The 19,983-nt window shown below is 45.9% G+C and overlaps 1 protein-coding gene across 2 annotated transcripts in view; it reads left to right on the top strand.

Moving 5' to 3' along the window:
* LOC106602190 (uncharacterized) overlaps window positions 1-19,983 on the top strand; it is an 83,592-nt gene that overhangs the window by 11,969 nt on the left and 51,640 nt on the right. Inside the window, exons 1-3 of one of the 2 annotated variants that reach the window (XM_045716427.2) lie at window positions 4,844-5,135; window positions 15,161-17,097; window positions 18,506-18,740. In XM_045716427.2, coding sequence (XP_045572383.2) covers window positions 15,523-17,097; window positions 18,506-18,740 — 1,810 coding nt within the window. In that variant the 5' untranslated portion in view covers window positions 4,844-5,135; window positions 15,161-15,522. Of the gene's footprint in view, window positions 1-4,843; window positions 5,136-15,160; window positions 17,098-18,505; window positions 18,741-19,983 lie in introns of those variants that run through there. The other variant, XM_045716428.2, reaches the window with a different exon arrangement.

Below are 19,983 nucleotides of genomic sequence, written 5' to 3'. Positions count from 1 at the left end.
GAAGGAATTGTCTGTAGAGCTCCGAGACAGGATTGTGTCAAGGCACAGATCTGGGGAAAGGTTCCAAAACATTTCTGCAGCACTGAAGGTCCCCAAGAACACAGTGGCCTCCGTCATTCTTAAATAGAAGAAGTTTGGAACCACAAAGACTCTTCCTAGTGCTGGCTGCCCGGCCAAACTGAGCAATCGGGGGAGAAGGGGCTTGGTCAGGGAGGTGACCAAGAACCCGATGGTCACTCTGACAGCGCTCCAGAAGTACAACCATCTCTGCAGCACTCCACCAATCAGGCCTTTATGCTAGAGTGGCCAGGTGGAAGCCACTCCTCAGTAAAATGCACTTGCCAGCCCTTTGGAATTTGCCAAAAGGTATCTAAAGAACTCTCAGACCATGAGAAACAAGATTCTCTGGTCTGATGAGACCAAGACTGAACTCTGGCCTGAATGCCAAGCGTCACGTCTGGAGGAAACCTGGCACCATCTCTACGGTGCGGAATGGTGGGTGTAGCATCATGCTGTGGGGATGTTTTTCAGCGGCAGGGACTGGGAGACTAGTCAGGATGGAGGGAAAGATGAACAGAGCAAAGCACAGAGAGATCCTTGATGAAAACCGGCTCCAGAGCGCTCAGGACCTCAGACTGGGGCAAAGGTTCACCTTCCAACATTACAATGACCCTAAGCACATAGCCAAGACAACGTAGGGGTGGCTTTGGGAGAAGTCTATGAATGTCATTGAGTGGCCCAGTCAGAGCCCGGACTTGAACCCCATCTAACATCTCTAGAGAGACCTTAAAATAGCTGTGCAGCGACGCTCCCCATCCAACCTGACAGAGCTTGAGAGGATCTGCAGTGAAGAATGGGAGAGACTCCCCAAATACAGTTTTGCCAAGCTTGTAGCATCATACCCAAGAAGACTCGAGGCTGTAATCACTGCCAAAGGTGCTTCAACAAAGTACTGAGTAAATGGTATGAATACTTATGTAAATGTGATATTTCAGTTTTTTTATTTTTAATACATATGCAAACATTTCTAAAAACCTGTTTTTGGTTTGTCATTATGGATTATTTTGTGTAGATTAATAGGAAAAAAACAATTTTAGAATAAGGCTGTAACGTAACAACATTTGGAAAAAGTCAAGGGGTCTAAATACTTTCTGAATGCATTATATGTCACGAGTCTAAATAGTTACAGAATACTGATCTATTTCTGGGAGCAAGGGGCCTCCCAGGTCTAAATGATGGTTCTGGGTCTTTAGACCAGCCGGGCTGAGGGCCCCTTAGTCCCCAAAGAGGTCCTGAGCTCTGGTGGCCTGACAGGGGCAGCCTGGGAAAAATGTGTTCCCTTGTTGAAGAGGGTAAGTGCCGGCTGGGTGGTCCATGATAAGTTGACTGTGTGTGTGGTCCTAGTATATGTATTTCAAACAAGATTAGGCAGATTTTTTAAGTAGCTGGCTGTGATGTTTTGCAGTCCCGATTTCAAATACATTCTTTTATTTTATTGGTGTGCTCCTGTTTAGCACATTAAGTCTACCACATCCCAAGTCATTGCTTTCATCAAAACATGTTGTTTGGTTATTTAGTCAATCAGTTGTTAATTATAGAAGTCTTCACTTGATGTACTTGTCCTGTTGACCAGCCCGTAGACCCTGCCCGTAGACCCTGTTGACCAGCCCGTAGACCCTGTTGACCAGCCCGTAGACCCTGTTGACCAGCCCGTAGACCCTGTCCTGTTGACCAGCCCGTAGACCCTGTCCTGTTGACCAGCCCGTAGACCCTGTCCTGTTGACCAGCCCGTAGACCAGTACATGTGTGAGAGGAGCCAGGCGAGATGAAGGACTAAATCTGTGTGTTATCAGTGACAGCTGGCGCCATGTAGCGCACACACACACACACACACACACACACACACCTGTTGTTGTAGAGACACTTATCACTCTTAACTGTGTTCTCAGTCAGACAAGGATTGATTAGAACTTGTATTTTGAGTCTGGGCAACACTGGAATGTTGCAAATGGTTTCTGTTCTGGAACTTTCTGTGCTAGAACTATTTTAGTTACAGAGAAATGTTTGTCAATCAAAGATGGGGAGAGTTCTCTATGAGCTGTGTGAAGTTATTGATGACAAGGAAGTTCATGTCATTTTCACTAGGTTACAAGGGGACACCAACATACAAACACACCCTAGCTCTCTTAGCCATGGAAATGACAGGCGAAGTGAAAGGTTATATGAGGGTTTGCATGCCACCAGGAAGGCAGGCTCTCATCCCGGAGAAACATTTCCTCAACGTTCATATCATACCAAACAAACATTACCTCAACGTTTCTTCATACGCCTGAACAGTATAGTTACTCTAATCCCCTTGTGTGTATTTTCCCTCTGATCTTGTGATTCCATAGCCTTTAACTCTGACCTGAGCTTTAACATTAGAAATTCCTGCTTGGCTTTGAATTCTTCAGCATCCTTTTTAGTTTAATCAAAATAAATCTGATTTATTTTTGACACGGCTATAACATGCCTGGACTTGAAGAAAATGTATCTGAAAGTAGTGATTATGGTTAGTTTTTTTTGCAGTTGCTTCAGAGTCAATATTTTTATATATTGACCCGTTATTTAATCAGATAAGTCATGGAATGATTGGTTGATGATGCCATTCTCCACAGATATAAATATGACTGTTTTCAGGCCTTAAACGTTTCCATCCATTGATCTTTGTGTGAATGAATTTAAACCACTTGGTCTGTAGCTGCTGCCTGCTTACCCCTGAACTACATGCTGGCTGATTCCCTTCCCACCCCTATGTGCTTATTGAAGTGGGAAAGTTCTGTAAAGATTTTCAGTTCTAAGCTGCAGTATGTGTGGCGGATGTTGGATGTCCGAACTTCCCTCATGTCAAACAGCTAGTGTTTGTTCATTCCAGGCTTAGTTAGATACAGTAGGGTGAAGGAGACCTATTGGAAGAACCCAAAATCTCTCTTTCTTCCTCTAGTTATCCCTCTCTCCCTCTCTCGTTCTCTCTTTCTATCTCCCTTTCGTGTAAAGTCTCTACATTTTCACCCTGTGGGAAGAATGAGTGTTGTGTGTTGCTCTTTGCTCGGACAAATCCGCGTGGGCTCTGCTTATTTACATTGTCTCCTTCCTTTTGTGTTCTCTGTGTGTGTTATGCAATCGATTTGCCATTTCAATGGCATCCAATTTCCAGTGACTGTTTTCATTTGAAATGTTGCTGTGATCCAGATATGCAGCAAGGACATTAAGTGTGTGTGTGTGTGTGTGTGTGTGGGGGCTCATAAGATACCATGGAAGAATTAATTTCTGGAGATATCAAGTGAGTCCGTCGTCATTTTCCTGAATACAGAGTTGTCTGTCTTCTTTGGAGAGAAAGTCCTCTTTCTTTTCCTGTCTTCCTTTCCTCCTGTCATCTTCATATCGCCATGGCGTTCTGATGGTTCCACTGAGCCTGCCAGCGTTGGTTAGGGCAGTCGACATGTCGCATGCAGATCTGGGTGTGTGTGTGTGGCGCGGGCGGGGGGGGGGCATTAGAGATCTTATTCAGCTGGTATTGATATGGCACTATTCCTCCTATTTAAGTAGCATTAGCGTTGGCCGACGATGCAGTTGCTGTAATATTTAACTGCTGTTGTTGATCATAAGTCACAGTCTTACTGTGTAGATCCTCCTGTATTTATACTGTATTTGTCCACATGCTGGAGTTCATGACCTCTGTGTGCTGGGTTTGGGTTCAGAGGTCAGATATCAAAGGTAGCTCCCCTGCTAGAAGTGTGTGTGTGTCACCGGTATAGCCGTTATCCTCAGTGACCTGTGTGTGTGTGTGTGTGTGGGCGTATGCATGTGTGCATAAAATTAGCAGTCGTTCATGGATAAGGCCCTTTGTAATCTCTCTATTTACACAGAACTTGCTGGTCGGTCAGTAGCCCTGTGTATTACATATTGTAATCTATTTACACGGGACTAGCTGGTCAATAGCCCTGTGTATTACATATTGTAATCTATTTACACGGGACTAGCTGGTCAATAGCCCTGTGTATTACATATTGTAATCTATTTACACGGGACTAGCTGGTCAATAGCCCTGTGTATTACATATTGTAATCTATTTACACGGGACTAGCTGGTCAATAGCCCTGTGTATTACATATTGTAATCTATTTACACGGGACTAGCTGGTCAATAGCCCTGTGTATTACATATTGTAATCTATTTACACGGGACTAGCTGGTCAATAGCCCTGTGTATTACATATTGTAATCTATTTACACGGGACTAGCTGGTCAATAGCCCTGTGTATCGGCATGTTGTAATCGTCTGCTGTATTTTCCTTTCCCTCCAGAACCTGGCGCTACTTTCCTGCTGCAGCAAATAAGGGTGGGAGACTTTTGCTGCTTAGCAACAGTGGATTTTGATTTTGCTTGGTGGGAAAAGTCTCCTCCCACTTTTTTTTTTTTTTGGGGGGGGGGGGGCAGCATTCTGACCAGGTTACCTGCTCTCTCTCTCACACACACACACACACACACACACACACACACACACACACACACACCCACACACACACACACACACATTCATTCCTCTCCAACAGTGTCAACAGAACTGAACTCTCCCCTCCCACTCTAAGTTAGACCTTGAACATGCCTGGCTCGTGTGTGTGTGTGTGTGTGTGTGTGTGTGTGTGTGTGTGTGTGTGTCATGGAGCGAGTTGATGAGAGCTGCTGCTGCTGGCATGAGGTGCTCATGGTAAGGGGGGAAAACACATTCCATAGCTGCCTTACACACACTCTACGCCCCGTCCCCTGTCCCTCTCTCTCTGAGAAGCTTTGGGGTTACTTACTGCAGTACTGCCGAGCTGAGCTTCAGAACTGAAGGGGAGGGGTGGTTCTCCCTCTCTCTCTGAACCTCGTCAGTCTGAGGAGAACACTGATAGTATCGGACACAGCGGGGACAACTCTCCCACCACATTAACTGTGCAGCAGCGTGTGTGTGTGTGTGTGTGTGTGTGTGTGTGGTAGCGCTAAAGAGAGAGCGCTAAGTGTGTGCCAGGAAAAAGGAGGAGTGTGTAAAAGGAGAAGCAGCACCATTCTGGCTGTGTTTTCTCTCAGTGTACAGAGGGGCTGGATGTCTGGGTAAGTCATGGCTGGAGCAGCAGTACTTTGTATGATGGAGTTGTGTGTGTGTGTGTGTGTGTGTGTGTGTGTGTGTGTGTGTGTGTGTGAAGGGGAGGTAGATAACATGTAAAGATAACTTTGCCTTGACTCTGGGGCATATTTCAGCTTGGGGCATATTTCAGCCTGGGTATTTGGATAGTATGTTATTAGTAAACTGAAACAAGTTGGTCAGTATGTTATTACTAATTTGACATTTCCATAATTACCCGTGTTCTAGTACATTTGACATTTTAGTCATTTAGCAGACACTCCTATCCAGTATCTTGCTCAAGGGCACATCGTCAGATGTTTCACCCAGTCGGCTTAGGGATTCGAACCAGCGACCTTTCGGCTACTGGCATGCTCTTAAACGCTCTTAACCGCTAGGCTACCTGACGCCAGTACTGTTGTTGTAGTTAGCTTACTACAGTATAGCTATCACTTAATATTGACTCTCTTGTACATAAGATTAATGTCCTTTATTAGCATGTCACATAAGACTGACTGAGCATCAGATGTTTTTAATCAGCCTGCCTAGGGGCATGGATTCCATCAGCATGTTTGGTGAATTGTATAGAGTTGCGGTCCAGTCCATATATTAGCTATGAGCTCTGTACTGTAGTGATCTGCTCTGTAGGTATCTGGTTTGGTAGCTATCCAGCACCTCTCTTTGACGTTATTAAGAGACTAGATTGATTAGGTGTGTGTGTGTGTGTGTGTGGGACACGTGTCACTGCTACATAGTACAAGGCTATTTACACCGGGTCAACACACTTGTTAATGATGTCGCCAGGGGAAAACAGTGTGACGTGCACACACACTCCTTAACAGTCAGATAGTGTCGCAATCACACACACACTCCAAATACTGTCTACATCTTAAAACAGTGTTGGATTACACACACACACACACACACACACACACGCCTGTAGTTGCATTTGTTTCTTTCCCACCCCACAGTTACAGCGGTGTTTGTATTCTGTTAGGGCACCATTCTCCTGAAACGTCTCGTCCTTGGTCTGTGGGTGACTAAGCACGCTGCTCATTCCTATGGCAACCATTTTTGTTCTGACAGCGTTCTCAGCTAGACCGAGGTGCTGTCCTGGGAATCTAAAGACAGGATTATGAAGTATCTGACTGCTACATTCCTTGGTGCCGTCTGACTTCCTGATTAGACAGAGCCTGTTGTTGCCATATAGATAGAATCAGAGTATCTAATCATTTTATTGTTTCCACAGTCCTAGAGCTGGCAGATCTATAGCTGTGAGACGCATTAACGATGAATTGACATGATTACCGACATGTCAGTAATTAACAAGCTCAGGGTGAGTTTTAGTTCAGACAGGCAGTGGATCTGCAGAGGGGGGGTGTCGAAATGCAGGGCTTCAAGGTACGGTCTGATATCAGTAGTCATGGTGTGGTGTCATACAGCAGAAAGCAAAGGCCTGACCAAGGTTTTTTCCCGTGAGGATAAGGTGTGCCTTTCAGATAGATCTGCTGTGCTGTGTTCTTCTCGGCAAGTAATCAACACGTTTGGGTAATTTTGTTCCGTTTCTGATTTGTTTCAATTATGGGACAGTACAGGTGTTGTTACCAAGCATATGTAACGATTTCTAAGACTGTTGTGAAGTCTGGTAACATTGACGTAAATCAGCCTACAGGAATGATAAATGCTGGCAAGTATTGATTGTCCCCATGCGCCTGTACTAGGAACGTTGACATCTATGTAAAGTCTAAGCTGAAAAATATGAATGGCTTATCCATTAAATGGTTTAAATCGGAGAAAGGACCATGCGTTGTAATTAAAATATGAATGAATACCGCAGTTCAAAGCAGCTTAGCAGTCTTAGTAGCTTCAGACAGGACGTACTGTAATACACTGTGGCTGGCACTGACCAGTGTGACAGCGATTATAGTCCAGGGAATAGCCACTCACAGGGAGGTGACCCAACCTGCTGCTGATCCTACAGTAAGTCTGCACCATTCCTCCGGCTGATGCTGTTTCCACCAGACGCAAAAGAGGAGAGGGAGGAAGAGAAGAGGGGCAAGGTGTGGGTGAGGAAGAGAGGGGTGGGGTGGGATGGGGGAGGAAGAGAGTGAGAGGGAGAGAGTGGGTGAATAGAGATAGTTGTAACACTTTATGGTCCGACCCCCAGCATGGAAAGAGCATTCCCAACCTCCATTTCTGGAACTGCTGTACCCCGAAGCCCTGACTGACTGACTGACTGCGCTCACTGACAGTTAGTGCAAGTGGGGACGCTGTGGAACCAGCTTTAGGGCTGGTACTTATCTCCAGTCAGATTAGTGATGGTGAAAGCAAGGTGTCTTTAGCCTTACAAGTGCATGACAACCAACCTGGTAAAGAGGAAACCTAGACTAATCTTCCTGGAATGAGAGGCAGGTTTTCTGTTGAGTCTGTGGAGAGGGATAACGAGAGAGAGGAAGGTTCATAATAGAAGTTTTGATATTTTTCTGTATTGGTTTACTAATGATTTACTTTCACCTCTTTATTTTGTTTTTCATTCCATGATCTTCAAAGGACGTTATGCAATAGTTAAGCTTAGATGCTGAAGTAACTGCCAAAGTTTGAGTCTCGGCTCCAACAGGAAGTGATGTTGTTTGGTCTGATTGCGTATTGTCCAGGAGCCTTGGGAGGTAGGCTGTATCATATGATTTGGACCTACGCTGTGTGACTTTAGCCTGTGTTATAGTCTTAGTATTTGTATTACATTTTTTTGTGTATTTTTTTTCCCCCCTTTTCTCTCCCCAATTTCGTGGTATCCAATTGGTAGTAGTTAGTCTCCGAAACACAACCCAACCAAGCCGCACTGTTTCTTGACACAATGCCCATCCAACCCGGAAGCCAGCCGCACCAATGTGTCGGAGAAACACCGTACACCTGGCGACCTGGTCAGCGTGCACTGTGCCCGGCCCGCCACAGGAGTCGCTAGTGCGCGATGAGACAAAGATATCCCTGCCGGCCAAACCCTCCCCTAACCCGGACGACGCTGGGCCAATTGTGCGCCGCTCCATGGGCCTCCCGGTCGCGGTTGGCTGGGATTCGAGCCTGGACTCGAACCCAGAATCTCGTGTAACAGCTAGCACTGCGATGCAGTGCCTTAGACCACTGCGCCACTCGGGAGGCTTGTTATAGTCTATTATTGATCTGTAACTTTAGCCTGTGTTATAATCTATTATTGATGGAGGTCAATTGACCAGTCGTTGGTATAGCCATTGATTAAATCTGTGTGTGGAGCATCAAGATCGTCAAGTGTGCTGGAGTTGGTTTTCAATGTACTCCGTTATTGCCATTTGACCAATAGCCAAATTAAACTAATCACGTTAAAGGTTACTTCCTGGTTAGTGAACTCTTGCTCCACTATAATACCAGTTGTGGATAAAGTGTAAAATGTACATGATTAGACTGCAGCAGCCAGACAGGAAGACCGTGTGTGGCCCACAGTCTCATCTCTCTCTGGGAGTTCCTTGTTGTTCCGGATGAGTGGTCATCCATCAGCAGCTCTGCTGTGTTCCGGAACAGGGCGAGATGGAGAGAGAGAGACTTGCACTTCCCCCACTACCAACATGATCTAATGGTTAGTTTTTAAAACCCTCACTCTCAATCCCTTACCAATCATCATCACTGTCCATCTAGGCTGTGTGTGTGTGTGTGTGTTGCGCACGGCAACTTAGTGTCTGTTTTTGATACCCAATCTCCTATTGACACTTAAAGATGATCTTTTATCTTGTTGTTGATGCTACCTCTGCTAAGTCTGTCATGTTGATGCTACCTCTGCTAAGTCTGTCATGTTGATGCTACCTCTGCTAAGTCTGTCATGTTGATGCTACCTCTGCTAAGTCTGTCATGTTGATGCTACCTCTGCTAAGTCTGTCATGTTGATGCTACCTCTGCTAAGTCTGTCATGTTGATGCTACCTCTGCTAAGTCTGTCATGTTGATGCTACCTCTGCTAAGTCTGTCATGTTGATGCTACCTCTGCTAAGTCTGTCATGTTGATGCTACCTCTGCTAAGTCTGTCATGTTGATGCTACCTCTGCTAAGTCTGTCATGTTGATGCTACCTCTGCTAAGTCTGTCATGTTGATGCTACCTCTGCTAAGTCTGTCATGTTGATGCTACCTCTGCTAAGTCTGTCATGTTGATGCTACCTCTGCTAAGTCTGTCATGTTGATGCTACCTCTGCTAAGTCTGTCATGTTGATGCTACCTCTGCTAAGTCTGTCATGTTGATGCTACCTCTGCTAAGTCTGTCATGTTGTCTCAATCTGAAGTTGGCTTGCGTACCTTTCTAGTTTTCTTCCCTAGTTAGGTTATGAGTTCTAGGCTAATAGTTCAGTAGAGCCTTTTTAAACCTCTGAATCTCTCAACTTCCCCTCCACATCTCCATCCCCTCCCTCTCTTTATAGTACTCGACAGGCGTGCACTAAAGCGTGCCAGGGTCTCCCTCCCCCTTCCAACAATCACCAGGCGTGTACATTTACCCATAACCCCCTGGGGGACAAAGACATAAGAGCGTAACGTGAACGGACACGTTCATCTAAACTCTTAGATGTGGGGAGCGCAGCTCTGACTGAATCCCAGAATGTCAGTCGGAGTCCCACATGGCACACTATTCCCTAAGTGCGCTACTTTTGACAGGATCGCATAGGGTTACCCATGGGACTCTGGTCAAAAGTAGTGCACTATATAGGGAATAGGGTACTGTTTGGGACTCTGACTCCGTTCAAGAGCCTTTTGACCAAACATGCCACTCGCTGTTTCCTTAATTGTAATGATCATGTATAGGCCAGTGTGTAGAGATGGGAGGATTGGAGTGTGGGTGTCACTGTTACTAAATGGAGTTGATCCAGTGATATGTAAGGACCTATTGGCTCGTACATTGTAGAGGGCTGTAGTCTCTTTCTTGGCGGCCCACTCTACTTGAACTAGGTGGGTCTTTCACACTATGGTGCCAACTCTAACCGTGCACTTTAGTGCGGTCGGCATGACAACCTGTTAAGTAAGTAAGCTTGCTCAAATTCATACTCCCCAGGGGCCTCATTTTATAAATGTTCTGTGTGCACAAAATATGCCCCAAAACATGTGTACACCAAGTAGGCATTTATAAAAACTGAACTTGACGTGAGATTGTGCTTATCCCTCCACAAACTTTAGACCATGCTTATGCACAGTTTGTAGTGGTTAAAGTTTTGTATTGCAAATATACAAAAGTAACCTAGTAGCCTTGTGCATGAATATATGATGACTTATTCATAACAAAAAAACAGGTAGCTAAATATAATAACGATGCAATTAATGGATGTTAGTGAGATGAAAGAGAATCGATTTATTTTATCTTTGCATTCTAAAATAATTCGCAATCTGTCATTTCCATGATCATTGCCGAATAAATTCCTCATCTTTTCTGACTTTGATGGTTTCAATAGTCGCGAAATAGCCAATAGGCCAACAACAAGTTAGGATAGGCTACCATTCGTCTCTTTTAATTGGACTTTCACAGTAGTAAATAAAAATACCAGTAGCTTTTCTAAGTATTTTGCTCTATGCAAGCCAATCCGAAGTGCTAGAACACGCGGTTCACCTTTTGTACGTTTGTAGACTACGTCTGAATGGCCTACTGTGATGTAAAATTCATTGAGTAGAGTACAAACAATACATGTCATAACCATTGCAGAATAAATTCCTCACCTTCTCTGACCATGATGAGTCCCGAAGTAGCCGTACAACAAATTACCACGCGCATCTCTAATTTAATTGGGCCTATTAGATATTCTAATTTAACGTTTTTGCTCCATGCATCCGAAAGGAAGCGCGGTTTATACCGTACAGGTGAACGGACAGTTGATCTTTTGCATTGAAGTGTGTAGGCTACCACTGTAAGTAGGCCTATTGTAGTTTTTTTAAAAATCAGAGAAAACCAATATTTAAGAATTTGTGGGCAGTGCAGCATATTTGAGTTCAGAGAAAGTAAATGCAAAACATTTTATTGATTTCAAACGATCTGTTTACAGGTCAAAAATATATATATATATTTTTTCTGTTTAAGAAACAGTCAGCCTACAGCAAGTGTCTTGGCCTAATTCCAATACTTCCAAAGTATACAGCAAAAAGGGCGTTATTGTCACCGTACAAGGTGAATGATGGGCATTATTCAGGCGGAGTTTAAATGCTTGTTCACGCTTGTACAGTTTTACGACAAAACTGTCAAACAAGTCAGGTGGATGGATGGATGGTTGGTTTGGCTGGCTGGCTGGCTGGCTAGCTAGCTAATTAGCAGCTGGCTAGCTGGATGTTTTGAGTTCAAGGTTGAGCGGAGAAGCCCGAAGCAAGAGCCAAGAGAAGACACCTGAGATGACAGAGGACGAGTGCAGCTGCTCGGGAGTACTACAAGGTTACTTTGGACAATTGTCGCCGTACGGTGAGCATAGCTACCCGGCTACAGAGACCAGTCATCATTGCTCGGGGTCCAGACCTGTCTGTCCCTGACCAAGGCTCCTGAGTCTGTTACCTGGCTGTGACCGACTGATGCTCCCTCCCTACACACAGACATGTATCACACCATGTCACATGATTCATTTCTTTATTTAATGATTGTTTATTTATTTAGATCGATTGCACATCAGCTCTTAGCTGACAATGTTGTACACCATGACGATAAACAAACCTTAATGTAGCATTCATGAAGCCGTCAAAACACTCTTGTCATAGGAAACACACAATTCTCTTGACATTAAAGCTCAGCTCTAACAACCCTTTAACCCCCTCCCAGCATGGCAGAGCTGTACAATGCTACAGTGGTACCTCCCTCACTCTCAGGTGACCTGTTCTGTATTGAGGTAAATACCAAAGGGCAGTGGCTCTATAATGGACTCTGTCTCAGGTGTACCAGCTCACCTGTCAGCTAGCGTTCCCACAACTGCAGAGGGCTAATGCATGTTTGATAAGGCCAGTGTGATACACACTCAGGTCTGCAGTCGCCCGCCCAGCCCTAACTCATGCATTAGCAATGAGACAGGGTCACACTCCATGGCACGGGGATGAGTCACCACCACACCAGTAACACAACTCAGAACAGCAGAGGGAAGAGTCACCACCACACCAGTAACACAACTCAGAACAGCAGAGGGAAGAGTCACCACAACACCAGTAACACAACTCAGAACAGCAGAGGGAAGAGTCACCACCACACCAGTAACACAACTCAGAACAGCAGAGGGAAGAGTCACCACAACACCAGTAACACAACTCAGAACAGCAGAGGGAAGAGTCACCACAACACCAGTAACAACTCAGAACAGCAGAGGGAAGAGTCACCACAACACCAGTAACACAACTCAGAACAGCAGAGGGAAGAGTCACCACAACACCAGTAACAACTCAGAACAGCAGAGGGAAGAGTCACCACAACACCAGTAACACAACTCAGAACAGCAGAGGGAAGAGTCACCACAACACCAGTAACACAACTCAGAACAGCAGAGGGAAGAGTCACCACAACACCAGTAACACAACTCAGAACAGCAGAGGGAAGAGTCACCACAACACCAGTAACACAACTCAGAACAGCAGAGGGAAGAGTCACCACAACACCAGTAACACAACTCAGAACAGCAGAGGGAACAGGATACATGGTTAGACATGGTCACTGACTGGATAACAATGCAGTGAATGCAGTCTTCACTTACTGCTACCTGCGTCCCACATCAGATTAACCGTGATGGCATGACATTAAAGTGATGGCATTTAGAAGAACCTATTAGCCTGCTGAATGAAGTGGTTAATGCCATCACTGTGCATTTGAATGGCTTCCTGAATCTTATTTATTCAACCTATATTCATTCAGGCAAGTCAGTTAAAGATGCACTATGCAGAAATAGCTCTGCCATTTCCTGGTTGCTATAATTACAAAATTTGCTTAATTTCAATTTATGTGACAAAAAAAAAAGTGTAGTGTAGAGAGTCTTATTTTCAATAACCAAAAATATTGTATTTTCAGCTGTTTTGAAGCTGGTGTACAAAAGTAAAAGACTAAACTTAAATCCGGGAAGCATAGAAATACCACACATAGAACACATCTACCGCTTCGACTTCGATGCGAATGACCGATCTATAAATTACATTTCTATGTGAATTTGGTCAGGTCGCCCAAAAAGTTACATATTGCAGCTTTAAGAACTAATCACATACCATGTCAACCTGACAAGTATTGGGTTGGTTGATGATTTTTTGAGTGTGCAGTAGGTTGTTGTTGGAGTGAATAGGGGTAGAGTTTTATCGAGAACACGCTAGGTAAGGCAGTACTATCGGTTACTCTCACTGTTGTCTAGGTGTAGTAGTGAGCTCAGTCTCTATAGGCTTCCTATTGTCACTGGGCCATTCATTGGTGAAGCACTGTCCTGGATATGAAAATAAAACTCATCCTTTTTAATAGCCCCTCTCATTCTCACTCTGACCCAGATTAACACACACACTCTGACAGGCAGGCAGGTGGGATTCTTTTAGCCTGTATACCACAAGCTATCTGTCTTAGTTTTTGGATATGGAGCTGCAGTTTGTTCCTCGTTTAGACCAAGCTCTCGCATCGTGTTCCCAGAGGACTGCTAGGTAAATGGAGGTTCCTCTCTCTCTCTCTCTCCGGATCTTTCCCTCTCAGGAACCTGCTGCATATCTGTTGTTTACGTGGAAAAAGCATAGTGACTCCATCTGGTGTTTCAGTATCTCAGCAAGCGAACACTTTCCCCTTCATCGTTATCATGTGCACAAGATCTGGGGTGTGTTCATTCAACAAAAAAACAAGTGTTTCTTATTGGACAAGTTCAGGCCGCCCTGCCATGTTTCAGTCTGTTTTCTGATGTTTGGTGCCTAATGAATGCCACCCTGATCTTTTCTGTTTCTCCACTTAATTCAGTTTAGTCTCTGCATTCACCCTTGTACTGTAGAGTTGTGGGCACGTCCCAAACGGCACTATAGCAGTTTTCCCCAACTCCAGTCCTCCAGTACCCTAAACAGCACACATGTTTGTTGTAGTCCCCCAGACAAACTCACCTGGTTCAGCTCATTGAGGGCTTGATGATTGGTTGACACGTTGAATCAGATGTGGTTGTCCTGGGCTACAGCAGAAATGTGTCCTGTTAGGGGTACTGGAGTTGGGAAACACTTCCCTACACCACTACCTTTGAGAGCCCTATGGGGCCTGCTAAAAAGTAGTGCACTAAAAGGGGAATAGGGTGCCATTGGGATGCACTCTACTGTAAGTCTATGGCCTTTCTAACATTGCCTAAACTTCAACAGAGCTATTGTTTGTAGCTTTTATGAAAGGACATTTCTGGAACGGTTATGGTGAGGCTCTTTGTAGTGCTCACACCTCCCTGTCAATACTACAGAGACCAACTTGCGTCTTTATTTTCCCCTTGGTAATTAGTATCAAAGCCAGTTTCATTAATTACGGACAATATTTCATCCTAAGATGGTTGACCTTATTGGTTTGAATGGCAACAGATTCTTAACTCCATATGAATGACTTTTAGTGGAAACTATGATGGCTTCCTGCGTATTGTAATGCCATCTACTGTATGAACGGCAGGGTATCAGTTGTTTGAAAGTCCTTCCAAGACGAAAGGTTTTTGAATTTGGGATTCAAGCATTACATGAGTTTCCACATCATAACTAATTAGGTTATGTTGGTACACTGTGTGCTTTTGTTGAAATGTTTTGTGTTGTGGTGCAATTTTTTTGTGGTGTAATATCCAGTTTAATCACTTCCTGTGTTTGACCAACAGAGGGCAGCAGAGTTCTCTCTGTCGCGCTGTCTATTTTTTTGTCTCTGTCTGTCTCTCTGTCTCGCTGTCTTTCAGTCTCTGTTTTATGATACTGTTATGTTCATATCGTAGACACTGTCAAATAATGTATTTTCAGCATTGGAGATAATAAATTGCTTATTGTGATGATATTAATGCCTGTGTTTCCTTGTCGTTGTGTTTTCCAGAGGTTTTCAGAGGAGGAGCTCTGAAGAGTATGGACTCCACTCCAGTGACTGAACTAAAGGGTCAGCTGAAGGGGCCTTAGAATGGGACCACTCCTCACTTCCTCACTTGTCCAAAAGTGCACTTCAATATCTACCTCTCAGTGACTCTCAGTGGCTCCTAGGCCTATAGGGACTGCTGACTACTTATCACTGGTATTGCGTTGATCTGAGTCAGCTTTAATCAATGAAACACCTTGCTCAGTAGACGTCTCCCCACATATATAAACAGTTGTAAGTATGGAGTTCTCCGTGGTTTGACCTTGTTTTGAGGTCTTTAGCAGTTAGCGACATTAGCTTTCCCCACACACTCCCGGAGACCAGAGATGAGTGTGTCTCAGCCCGGGGAACGCGTCCCCGTCGGGGGCATGAACGGCTCCGGAATGAGGCTCCCCCTCCTTCGTACCGGCGACCAAAATGGCAATGCCTTTCCTGTCTCCTCTTCCTCCTCCTCTTCCTCCCCAGACTCCCTGCAGAGTCTGAGCAGCCTGGACGTCGACATGGAATGCGTGATGTCGACCCAAATCAAAATGGCCGCTATCTCACCCGCTGGCGAACTGCCTCAGACAGAGTTCTCGGAATCCAACGACAACTCTGTGTCCGTCTACGTGGACGCTGATGAGGACTCCTGGAACGACAACCAGACCCTCGCCATGAGCATTGCTGGGATACGAGAGCGTAGCAACGGTAGCCAAGGCGATCTCCATGACAACGTTAGCAGTGTGGCGAGCAACAGCGGTGGGAGAAGGGACTCTTCTCCGGACTCGGCGGCCACGGAGATCCCCGGTGACGATGATGATGTTGAAGATGATGAGGAAGCGTCGTTCCTGTCGGTGAGCTCGGACATGGTGATGAGGAGAATCAGCCTGAGCGACTCGGAGCGGCTCCCCAGCAGCGGGGTGTCCATCCTGGAGGACTCGGACACGGCCTCCCCCTCCACCACGGCTCCCATCCAGGCTCCACACTCCGCCCCATTGCCTGACCTCTGTAAGGGCCTCGAGGGGAGGAAGAGTCCTCATGCTGGGACCGTCACCATGGAACTCCAGAACCTCCAGACCGGGGCTAACAGCTCACCAGATCTGCCCGATAGAGAGGCGCTTCAGGTGGGGGTGGATCTGCCCGAGGAGGCCTGCACTCTGGATATTCTCCCCATGGTGGAGGCAGCGGACACCGAGCCTGGTGTGGCTCTAGAGGTTCTTCTCAGTGAGACTATAGTGTCTCCAGGTTCTGAAGGCTTCACTGTATTCTCCCAGACCTCCACCTCAGTACTAGTCTCCAAGGGTGTGGATTTGGCAGTGCCCCCCTTTACCGTTCCCCAGTCTCCAAACAAAGGGTCCAAAGGTGCGAGCCCCGGCTTCCACAAGACCAAGGAACACCCGTGTGCAACTCGGGTCAAACCGAACGCCACCATCGCCAAGACAGCGGTCACCACGACATCCAAACCTGGTAGGACCGACGTCAAGAGGTTCCCCAAACCCGACCTGAAGAACGTCAAGTCTAAGGTCATGTCCAGGCCCGCCTCTACAACCAGAACAGCCAATCAGACGCAGGGAAAAACTGCTCCGGCCAATGAAAAGAAAGCCCCAGACGGAGTCAAAAGGCAAAGGTCGTCTTTGTGTCAAACCAAAGTAGCTTCTCTGAAGCAGAGCTCCAAACCCAGACCCAATCAAAACGCAGAGCCCAGAGTCTCTAACCAATCCGAGAAGAGGAGGAAGGACACTTTAGCCAATGGCATTCGCTCCACCTCCAGCAGCTCTCTGGGTTCAGAGTTGGCTGTGGACGGGCACCAGAGGACCCCTGTGGAGGGTCTCCCAAATGGAGAAGAGGAGGGTACTACAGAGGACACCACAGAGGGAGCAGGGGGTGAGACACCTGTAGAACAAAGGAGAAGCAACGGCACAGTAAGTAGCCCACACTGTGTGTGTGTGTGTGTGTGTGTGTGTGTGTGTGTGTGTGTGTGTGTGTGTGTGTGTGTGTGTGTGTGTGTGTGTGTGTGTGTGTGTGTGTGTGTGTGTGTGTGTGTGTGTGTGTGTGTGTGTGTGTGTGTGTGTGTGTGTGTGTGTGTGTGGAGGGGGGGGTTGTTCTATTTTCGGCCCTGTTTGAATAGTTTGAAAATCTTTCATTCGTTCCTCCCTCTCTTCCTTGATGTAATCACTGATCTGCATGTCACATGATATAAGACCACACACCAGACTGCCCTCACCCAATTCAACTTGGCCAGATCAGTGACTTCCTCCAAGAAGTTAGGAAGGATGTATTTTTAGTATCCACAACAGGGCCTGTTAGTGAACTGACTGAGATTTCCAGTCACCAGGAACATACTGTACTTTATCAGGATGATATGACGCGTGTATAGACCAAGCCCAAGGCTGGTTTCATCTCTAAACGGTGGGAGCAGTGGTTTTAGGTGAGGGAGTGGTTTGTTGTTGGTATTTTGCCTTTAAAACCTTTGACAGGTTTCAACTCTTCCTGTGTTTGTGAGTGGCGTGATTGAATAGTTCCTCAGGCAAGTCTGGCTGCGAGCATGTCATCACATGATTTAACTATGGTGTTATTCAGGCTTAAGTAATCCATGGCTAAAGGAGGGCTTTGGGTTTACATGTAAACTGTATCATTCACTGCAGTAAACTGTATCATTCACTGCAGTAAACTGTATCATTCACTGCAGTATACTGCTGAACATTGAACACAGTTTTGGGGTTCTGTTGAATGACAACATAAAATGCAGCGAGTCCATTTTTTTTGTTGGAATGTCTTGACGTGTGTGTGTGTGTGTGTGTGTGTGTGACACGTCGGTTGTTGAATATTCCGCCACATTCTATTCTCAGTTTGAAACAGATTTGTTTCTCAGACACTTCTCATATGAAGGCAAAAGCCATTTGTCAAACTGTTCGGAACAGCGTAAGAATAGTCTGAACATTTATAGTAGTCAAGTCTTTTCTTTGACAACTCTCCGGCAAACTCACTCCATATGTGCCCTGTGTTTACAGAAGACGAAAGAGGGGGAGGAAATAAAGAGGGAGGGAATAAAGAGGGAGAGAGAAACTGGTCCCTGCAGTGAATCCCAGAGGGAATGTAGTACAATAGCAACTTTTTTACCTCAGAGTTCCAGCCTACTCCTATTTCCTCTCTCTCTCTCTCTCTCTCTCTCTCTCCTCCCCCTCCTTCTCACTCCTCCTGCCTGTGTGCGTCTACTTCCACATTTCTGCCTACGACTCTGGAATGGCCAACACCATGGTCTCGGTGCGCAGCTCCGAGCTGGGCCCAATGGGCTGGGACGCGGTAACTAAACGACAGCTCTTTCTGCAGAAGGTCTCCTCCAAGCTGGGGCCCTCATCGGTCAGGCAGCTGCCCCAGGTCAAGGGCAGGGGGGCCGGGGGAGCGAGCAACACCGGGGGACCCTCCCTGTCTCCCACCTCTCCAGCTCCAGAAGGAGGGAGTTTTGGCTCCAGGCTGCCCCCTCCCGCTCCTCCTACGACGGGGAAGGACGGCCAGACCACTGGGAGTGTGTCTCCACCGAGAGGACGACCAAGTCAGCCAGCTGGTGACTACACACACACACACACACACACACACACACACACACACACACACACACACGCCTTTCTATCTGTCAGCAACTTGATAAAGTGTATAAATGACAAAGTGTAGAGAACAGACATTGCTGTGTGTGTAGAGACTTGAAACTGTGGGTGCGTGTGTTCGTGCGTGCGTGCGTGCGTGTGTGCGTGCGTGCGTGCGTGCGTGCGAGGTGTAGTGGAATGTGAAAGGCATTCTCAGTTCTGCAGTGTCAGCCTGCTCATTTCCTGCTGCTGCAGAGATGAGGGCACTTAAACACACACTCTGGTTTGGGTAAACAAGACACACACTCGTACGTATCACACACACGCACGCTCCATACGCACTCACACACACACACACACACACACACACACACACACACACACATACATACAATCAGAACAAGACAATCAGACAGAAACAAACAAATGGAGCAACAGAGATTGTGTGTGTACGTGTATAACCAGAAGTCCCCCCAAGAATAGTAAACAAACAAAAATTTGACTAATTGGGGACATTTTGTTAGTTCCCACGAGGTCAAATGCTATTTCTATGGGGTTTAGGGTTAAGGTTAGAATTAGTGTTAGGGTTAGAATTAAAGGTCGACTGATTAATCGGCATGGCCGATTTCAAGTTTTCATAACAATCGGTAATCGGCATTTTTGGACACCGATTATGGCCGATTACATTGCACTCCATGAGAAGACTGAGTGGCAGGCTGAGCACCTGTTACGCGAGTGCAGCATCAAAAGGACCTTGTGGCTGCAAGGAGCCAAGGTAAGTTGCTAGCTAGCATTAAACTTATCTTATAAAAAACAATCAACCTTAACATAATCACTAGTTAACTACATATGGTTGATGGTATTACTAGTTTAACTAGCTTGTCCTGCGTTGCAAATAATCAATGCGGTGCCTGTTAATCTATTATCGAATCACAGCCAACTTTGCCAAACGGGTGTTGATTTAACAAGCGCATTTGCGAAAAAAGCACTGTCGTTGCACCAATGTACCTAACCATAAACATCAATGCCTTATACACAAGTATATATTTTTAAACCTGCATATTTAGTTAAAAGAAATTCATGTTACCAGGCAATATTAACTATGGAAATTGTCACTTCTCTTGCGTTCTGTGCAAGCAGAGTGAGGGTATATGCAGCAGTTTGGGCCGCCTGGCTCGTTGCGAACTGTGTGAAGACCATTTCTTCCTAACAAAGACCGTAATT

Source organism: Salmo salar, chromosome 04, assembly GCF_965601325.2.
Source record: "Salmo salar chromosome 04, fSalSal1, whole genome shotgun sequence".
Classification (NCBI taxonomy): domain Eukaryota; kingdom Metazoa; phylum Chordata; class Actinopteri; order Salmoniformes; family Salmonidae; genus Salmo; species Salmo salar.
Note: the sequence above shows the minus strand (reverse complement) of the source record. Positions and strands in the feature narration are given on the sequence as shown.